The sequence below is a fragment of the Lolium rigidum genome, chromosome 3 (genome assembly GCF_022539505.1).
Source record: "Lolium rigidum isolate FL_2022 chromosome 3, APGP_CSIRO_Lrig_0.1, whole genome shotgun sequence".
Lineage (NCBI taxonomy): Eukaryota > Viridiplantae > Streptophyta > Magnoliopsida > Poales > Poaceae > Lolium > Lolium rigidum.
In genome coordinates this window covers 58030980-58039262 of record NC_061510.1, presented here as the reverse complement: position 1 = coordinate 58039262, position 8283 = coordinate 58030980, and the positions used below count along the sequence as shown (strand labels likewise).

General features: G+C 45.7%; 3 protein-coding genes across 3 annotated transcripts; 1 reads left to right on the top strand and 2 right to left on the bottom strand.

The window, feature by feature from the left end:
• The first annotated feature begins 1080 nt into the window (after positions 1-1080).
• Positions 1081-2084, top strand: LOC124694881 (protein N-lysine methyltransferase METTL21A-like). The gene has a single exon (XM_047227810.1). It carries the CDS (start codon positions 1081-1083, stop codon positions 1912-1914), a length of 834 nt encoding a protein of 277 aa, XP_047083766.1. The 3' UTR covers positions 1915-2084.
• An 858-nt stretch (positions 2085-2942) lies between these two features.
• On the bottom strand, positions 2943-5125 carry LOC124696248 (L-type lectin-domain containing receptor kinase IX.1-like). Its single transcript, XM_047229001.1, has one exon. It carries the CDS (start codon positions 5031-5033, stop codon positions 2958-2960), a length of 2076 nt encoding a protein of 691 aa, XP_047084957.1. The 5' UTR covers positions 5034-5125; the 3' UTR covers positions 2943-2957.
• Positions 5126-6123: 998 nt separating this feature from the next.
• LOC124696246 (chaperonin-like RbcX protein 2, chloroplastic) lies at positions 6124-7740 on the bottom strand. Its single transcript, XM_047228999.1, has 5 exons — positions 7516-7740; positions 6809-6900; positions 6646-6703; positions 6502-6567; positions 6124-6397 (listed from the first exon to the last, which is right to left on the bottom strand). Exons 1-5 carry the CDS (start codon positions 7723-7725, stop codon positions 6272-6274), a joined length of 552 nt encoding a protein of 183 aa, XP_047084955.1. The 5' UTR covers positions 7726-7740; the 3' UTR covers positions 6124-6271.
• Positions 7741-8283: the final 543 nt, after the last annotated feature.

Here is an 8283-nt window from a genome sequence, read left to right as displayed (position 1 = left end):
CTCTACCACCTTGTGGTGCATTTGTTCCGTGCGTAATAATAGGTGCCTTCAGGGTGTAAGATGGCCAGGTGTCCGAGAGATTCTAAGGAAGATTGGGAGATTGGGACGAGAAGTTGCAAAATCCTATGTATGAAGGCATTCAGCTCAACGTGGGGAGCTTCTCAAAATTGCTTGGACATGAACCTAGTGTTGTTGGGTGCCTATTCCGCTAAAAGCAAATCTGCACACCCTTCGGCTACGGACCGGTGGCACCAAGAACTCGCGTGTGAGTAGCTTATCCAATATGCTCCCCTACAGCTTTGAAAAAATCCTTGCAAGTAGAGTTCTTTGCAGTCGGAATTGAATTTTAGAGGTGGTGTTTTGGTTCATAGGTCCATGTAAATCTTTTATAAAAAGTTCATAAAAAGATAAAAAATTTAAAAACTCTGAAACAAAATTTTGCGCGTACATCCAAACATTCTTGCACTAAATTTTTGGAAAAAAACATTTGTGTGGCCTATTAAAAAAATAAAAAATGTTCCAAGACTAGTTACCATGGAGCATCAAAATTTGTCTTTTTATATGTAAAATTTTATTTCAGTTTTTTAAATATTTTATTAAAATATGTTTTACGCTGGTTCATCTAATTTTTTAGCGAGCCGAAATGTCCTGACGTACCCCCTCCGTCCTCAAATAAGTGTACATCTAAGCTCTAAATTTTGTCCACAAAAGAGTGTACTCCTATCTTCCTAATGTACTTTAATTTCTTTTCTCTCATCGCACGGAAATCAAACCCAATAGTATTGATCACATGTTCTTCTTGTTTCTACGTGCATTTAGCTTACTGGGGGTGAAAAATTAAAGGTGAGAGATGCATGTTTCCAATATATTTTTCACTCTACTCCATAATTTATCTTGAAAACTCGACATGTACATTTATTTGTGAACGGAGAGCGAGTAGACCAATATATTTTTGTGGTTTTGGGTTGGTCATCCTCAAGCATTTGGCTCGATCGTAGACCAGTCTATTAAAAACAACGGCTTTGATGTAACCACGGTAGTCCCTAGTCAAAACCCCCAAAACATTGCTCCCCGAGTATAATGGCCGCCGCCGCCGCCGCCACGCGCACCACTGTTGCTGCTGCCGCCGCCACCGTATCCGCCATATCCTCTACTTCCGACTCCGACTCTGAGTCCGGCGATCTCCAACTCCTCCTCCCAAACCTCCTCCCCGCTTCAACCGCCGCCGCCTCCGCATCCGAGGCGCAGCTCCACCAGTTCCACATCCCTGCGCTCCCGTCCCCCGTCACCGTCCGCACCATCCCTTCCCTCGGGCTCACCTTCCAGCTCTGGCCCTCCGCCACCACGCTCCTGCGCTTCCTCCCGGCCTCCCCGCATCTCCTGCCGCGCGCCCCCTCCCCACACTGTCCACTGAGCATCCTAGAGCTCGGCTCCGGGACCGGCGCCGCGGGCCTCGCCCTGGCCGCCGCCCTCCCAGCGCACACCGTCCTCTCCGATCTCCCCGCCGCGCTCCCCAATCTCCTCCACAACGCCTCCCTCAACGCGTCCCTCCTCGACTCCCGCGGTGGTTCCGTCTCCGTCGTCTCGCTCCCCTGGGGCGATGCCGCCGCGATGGAGGCTGTGGTGGCCCCCGCGCCGGCGTCTGGATTTGACCTCGTTGTGGCGTCGGACGTGGTCTACTACGAGACTTTAGTTGACCCCTTGATGGAGACGCTTCGGTTCTTCGTGAAGGGGGAGGTGGTGTTCTTGATGGCGCACATGAGGAGGTGGAAGCGCACTGATAAGAAGTTCTTTGGGAAGGCGAGGAAGGTGTTCGACATTGAGGTGTTGCACAAGGATCCACCCCCGGAAGGTTGGCGCCACGGTCCGGTGGTCTACAGGTTCACTGCGAAGAAGCAGCCTGGCAAGAAGTGAATAAGAAGCTGCCAAAAGGTAATGGATGTTTCCTTGCCTATTCCCATGCCAGTAGATTCTAATGTTAGGGTTGAACGCGTCCTTGCAAACCATGTAACAAACTAAACTGAAAATGTTTGTTCCGAGTTCGGAACAGTGTAACATTGTGTAACTGAGAAAGAAAATTGGTTCTACACTGCTTTGGATGTCTGGGTAATCGTTCCTGCTGGTCCAATTTATGGTTGATTTGTGGAGCGTGATCAAGTTGTTAGCTTGTATAGTTACACATTTCATGAAAATTTACCTACCATGGTACATGTCATTAACTCTGTGTTAGTTGGCCTTTGACACACATGCTTCGGTAGCGAGGAACATTTCACATTCTGTAGTTTGGGGCTTTCGGCATGACAATTTCTTGATGTTCAGTGCTACTGTGGTTCCGTACTGTTACTTCATGATGATGGTTTATTTAGTAGTCTGTTCCTTTTTCTTATGAGGGCGCAGATATATTAGAGTACACCCTTTTGTATAGGAGTACAAATATATTTGTATCACCTATGTTATATTAGACACTCCCAAATCCCAACACTTGGATAGTTAGGTGTAAGGTCAATTCAAATGGAACACATCTACATTTTGTAGTAACTAAAGATAACAGGAAAGATATAGGTTTAGTGGTGCGTGTTCATTGTATATATGCTTTCATAGGTTGTAAGATTAGGCCTTCCTGATGTAGTACTATTACAAGAACTGATCCTGATTTGTATCACCATGTGATGAAATATCCTATACATTTTTTTTGTTTTGTTGTGCAACAGCCCACATATAAATAAACATGAGAACAACTGTCAACACCACTCTGGATAAACACCATGAATTCACCCAAGATACATTTCATTGATTAGTTCTATAAGTGGCAAATATATACACAAGTAAGTGAAGAATACTGTTCACAGCATCCAGCCAAATAACAATCTCTAGGCAGTTTAACTTTAGTGCCATTCTAATACATTTGGCACCAAACAAAAGCAAAGTGTTGAACATCTAGAAAGGAACCAACAAACTTAGTAACCCACATCTGGCAGTCGAATAGAGGGAGGCGAGCTCGAACTATTGGTTGCACTGTATGAGCTTGTCTTTCCATACCCATTGGACCTCTGCAGCTCCTGCTCCTTCAGTGTCCCATCAGATGAGCTGTATGAAAACCTGCATAGAGAAATTGGCGGCGCAAAGAACATTGCCACAGGCATCTTTGGGGGAAGGCTTGGCAATGGTGCTTCAAACTTCAGTACACTTATGACCTGGCGAATCGAAGGTCGTAAATTGTAATCTGGATGTGCACACCACAGTCCGACAACCATCAAGCACACAACTTCTCTCTCTTCAAATGCGCCATCAAGCCTGCCGTCAACTGCCTTAAGAATCTCGTTCCTTCCATAGAGATCCCACACCCACTGAACCAATCTGATCTTGTCATCGTTTTCCTTTAGCACAACCGGTCTCCTTCCACATGCAATCTCCAACGCCAGAATCCCGAAGCTGTAGACGTCAGATTCTTTGCTTGCTTTGCCAGTGGTGACACACTCTGGAGCCATGTAACCCATTGTCCCAGCTAACACTGTAGTTTGTGAGCCTCGATCATGGTCGACGAACCGTGCGAGCCCAAAATCACCAAGCTTAGCATTGAATGCAGAATCAAGCATAACGTTGCTCGGCTTGACATCTCGGTGGACAATGCATTGTTCCCATTCCTCGTGGAGGTAAAGGAGAGCGGATGCAACTCCAGCAGTGACCTTAAACCTCAGTGGCCATGCTAGCAGGTTACTGTTGTCATAGAGGTGTGTGTCCAGGCTCCTGTTTGGCATGAACTCGTACACAAGCATGAACTCTCCGTGCTCGTGACACCAGCCCTCAAGCTGCACAAGGTTTCGATGCCTCAGCCGGCTGATGATCTTGACCTCAGATATATACTCCTTCCTCCCCTGTGTTGACCCTTTTGAGACTCGCTTTATGGCAAGGTCGAGGTTTTGATCCTTCAAAAAGCCCTGGTAGACTGCACCGAATCCTCCCTCTCCAAGCTTTCTCTCTAAAGCAAAGTTCTTCGTGGCACCCACAAGTTCATTGTACCGAAATCTTCTTGGCCCCCTTCCTTTCTCAAATTCACCGTCAATGGACTCATTATACTCTAGCTTCTTTTCTTTCCCCTTTCTTGACCTCCTAGTCCTAAAATGCAGAAGGAACCAAACCAAACCCATAGAACAGACCACGACACTTACGGCAGTAGCCAAGCTTATGACCAATACACTTCTCATCTTCTCAACCTTCATCATCTGCAAATCCGTAGAATTGAATTCCCAGTAAAGTATCTGATGAAGCTCAACAAATCTACCAGTACCAGTGGCAGCCGAGAATCCAATGGCCACTTTTTCTGGGACATGCTTTCTGAGATCAACTGAATAAGATAGGCTGGAGTTGCCACTGTACCGTGGGTTGTCCAGGTAGGTCAAGAAGACGCTCAAGTTCATGGAACTGGCCTGGTAAGTTACCCATACATTGGCTGTCCGACCATTATTGATGTCTGTTTTCCATGTCACGTTGGCTACCGATACAATTGAATTGATGTCGATTCCCACATGGTTGCTGTCTGGATCCCATGTGTTATTGTGGGTATCAAACTCAACAGCCACAAGTCCATTGGATGGGTCATTCTGATCATTACTAGTGCTGAAGAGGCCAAGAAAACCACCAGTGGAGCTATTGGGGATCACAGAAGGGTAGGGTGAGAGGAAGAAAGCCAGGCCCTCACCGTTTGAACTGTTGCTTGTGGCATTTATCCTGAATGTGAAGCGGGTCGCAAAGTCGGCTAACTGACCGGTGGTGCTATCCCAGAGAGGCACTGGATCGGTATAGACCGCTCTGCCTACACTGTTGGTGATCTGGTCATTCAGCTCGTCCTTGGTGAGTCTGATGACCTTGTTGTAGAAGGCATCCTCCTGGAACTGGATTGCAGCCAATGCACTATGGTTGGATTCAGTGAAATTCAGCTTGAAAGACAGAGAACTTACGCGGGCAATATTCAAATTGAAGTATAAGAAGAACTGGAGAGCCAAGAAGCAAGTTCCTGTGGCTCTTGATCCCATGACTGGGGTAAAAGTGAGGGGGCGGGGGGCTGGAAGTGAGGGGTGTAAGGAATGAAGGAGAGGAACAGAAACAACTTCTGCGGAGCTCACAAGTTGTCACGTATGCATATTGCTGCTAATAACCAAGTTTATCAACTTGGTCAGTCCTTGATAGCCTTGCAGGTATTTTGGGTGCTATACTGCCGGCCTGCCAATAGGTGTTGATAAGACAGATGTGAGCCACGGGAGAGGCTGCTCAGATTTGGAGCTTACGTTGATGGAGCTGTTAAATAATGGTACGGCCCTGAATAATGAATCGACCTTTCCTATAGGGGAGACATGGCTTGGTTTGCATCGCCATTGCTGACCATGAAGCGAGGCCAACGACTCGAGGATATCCGCCCATATGTACTCTTGTTGGGAGCTTTCGGAAAGTGCTTGTTCAGCAGATGGAGCAGGTATTATTAATTTATTATATGTGGCAGGCCTCTCATGCGATATCTCATCGAAAACGATAAAAATGGCCCTCCGGCCAAACTATTTCACAAAATAAACTTTGGACAAAACTATTTCATAAAATAACCTTTTTGTAGGGCGTCTGCCTTGCATGGTGCCGTGAGGTAGGGCGCCATGGTCTGCATGACGCCATGACATATAGCCATTTTCTGCGCAGGTTAGATAGTAATTTGCCCCCACTGAGCAAGTGATTTTCCCCCTAATTAGCTCATATTTGCCCCCTCTCAAAAATGTATCTTGGGTCCGCCCCTGGTCCTACCCATGGCGCCTTAACCCACTGTGTCATGAAAAAAGGGCCAGATTTAAAAATTCTTTCAGATCAAGTTTATTTTGTGCTAAAGTTTCACAAAAGGGACGAGTTCAGACACATTCTGCCGGGATGAAGATTCTTTCCTCTTTCCCTATTTGACGTCTAGGCTTAGCAAACTGGATTATGGCGTTCTAATTCTCCGTATAATTCGGTGTGATGTAACACACTCATTCAACATGGAAGAATGCTTTACTAGGTCAACTTCCATGCAGTACGCGTCAATGTTTACTGCCAAACACTCTTATTAAATTTACAAAAAAAATAAGAACTTTAAAGCCAAGCAAAGGTAAACCTGATTGTTCATTACCAGACAGCGCAGATGAGAACAAACTATTCTATTCATGCGGGGTTATATACACAAATGAGTAACCCAAGTATAAACTCAAAATCTGCATGGATTCTGCAATTACTGAACTCCAACATGGTGTTCCAATCAATCTTGCTTGCCGGTGGTGTTCATGTCGTCAGATGGCCACACAACGGTTTCGATTAGCCTTTCGCGCATGAGCTCGAGGTTCTCATTGGAAATCCTCTCGTACATTTTGGTATGGTCGCATTTCTGATCAGATGCAGGGACGACGAAGGTTAATATACTTTTTCTGTATTCTGCCTCAAATTTTCCTGTTAGAATCAGTGAAATTGGATCTCTGCCTTTGCAGTTACCTTGATCCATCTGCCGTATAAGTGAAGGCGTGTGACCATCACCCTCTCTGCCAGGTCTTGCCTCTCCTAGTATATATATATCGAACAGGTTAAATAAATGACCAGAAACACATTTCTGCTTTGCTGTATAAACGAAGAGGATACCTTCGTGAGTGCTCTAAGGAAATGTATACCCTCTTTTGCATCGTTGTCGACGAGGTAACTGACAAAAGAGAATTATAATTTCGAGAAAGTCCTTTATACCATTCTAGCTCTCCTATAGGGTAAAGTAATTTGCACACAAGAGCCAAAGAAATAGAATTCTTACTTATAAAGCCAAGTGTATGCTGGCGGATTCATTTCGTACAACTGATAGAGAACTGTCTTTGTGGCCTTGTAAGTGAAGTAATTCATTATTTCCTGCAAATCAAAACAAGCCAAAGGGTTTTCAAAGAAAAAAAAGAGACATTCCAAAAGCATAGTATGGAAAAGAACACATCGATGTCATAAGGAATTATCTATTTGTAACATGCTTGATATTTTCTCAATCTTGAACATTTTTTGGACTGTTAGTTTGGACTGAGTGAATTTCACATGGGCATGTTTGGTTCAAAGTAAAAGTGGAGGAAAACATATATGAATAAGAAATTTTCGTATGGTGCCACTATTCATCCATTTGGTTCAAACGAAAATTCTTTGCTCTCAACTATAAAGGGAAAACACAGACATCTTAGATCCGCTTGGACCTCCTTTTCAATCCCTACTCATGAAAAAAAGCCAAATCCCGTAGCCTAACAACATCTTGATTATACTCCCTTTATGCTGAAATATAGTGCGTATTAGGTTTTTGTAAAGTCAAACCGTGTAAACTTTGACCAAGTTCGTACAAAAAAAGAAATCTTTAGTTTTGCAAATCACGCTCGGTGAATTAGCAAAAGCAGAGCCATAGAATATTAGAATGGCATGACCGTGGAATCTACTACTTTATTTTCTTAGCACAAATCAACATTACGCATTCAAGCGCACCGTACATACCAATTCCACGTCCCCGAACCCGTCCTCGTACGTCCCGCCGAATGCGTCCACGATGACGAGGCCGCGGCCGGTGCCTCCCCTCCGCCGCCGGCGCCACCCCAACCCTCCTCCGGTCCCACTCGCCCCTCGCGACGACGGCCGCCGCGAAACAGATGGCGCGGCCGCGGCCACCACCGGCGAGACGACAGCTGCGGCCTGGGCGACGACCATCGCTGAGCAGCAGAACAATGGAACGGGGAGATGCTTCCCCTGACTTCCGGTGATACGATGAAAGAGAGAAGAGATGCAGGATTTGGATGGGTGGTGCAGTGTAGGGGAGGGGCGCGGTGGGAGTGGCCCAGCGGATATTTGTGGAGGTGTGGCTGGTTTTACCCGCCAAAATGGCTCTTTCTTCAGGCTAGGGACAGTTCTGGGGCTCTGGGCGTGCGCAACGGTAAAGCCCACAGCACCAGCTTCTGTCTGACAATTTACGTCTTCATCTGAAGTCTCTGTAGGATACAGGTGAGATTCCTTTGTGGCAGTGATGCTGATTGCTGAAGGCAGGGAGTTAGTTCTATTTTCGTCTTGGGTTCATCTTTTTTGGCTCATGAGATTTGATTTGTTTTTTCCCTATTTCACTTTCTTCGGGAATCCTCTCTTTTGGCCTTTCATGGGCAAATTTTTTTTTTGTTGAGAATTCGGCAGCCAAGCTGCTCGATATATTAATAAAAGAATGTTTCAGTGTAAAAAACAATACAACAACAAGCCCATGCTACAAAACACGAACAA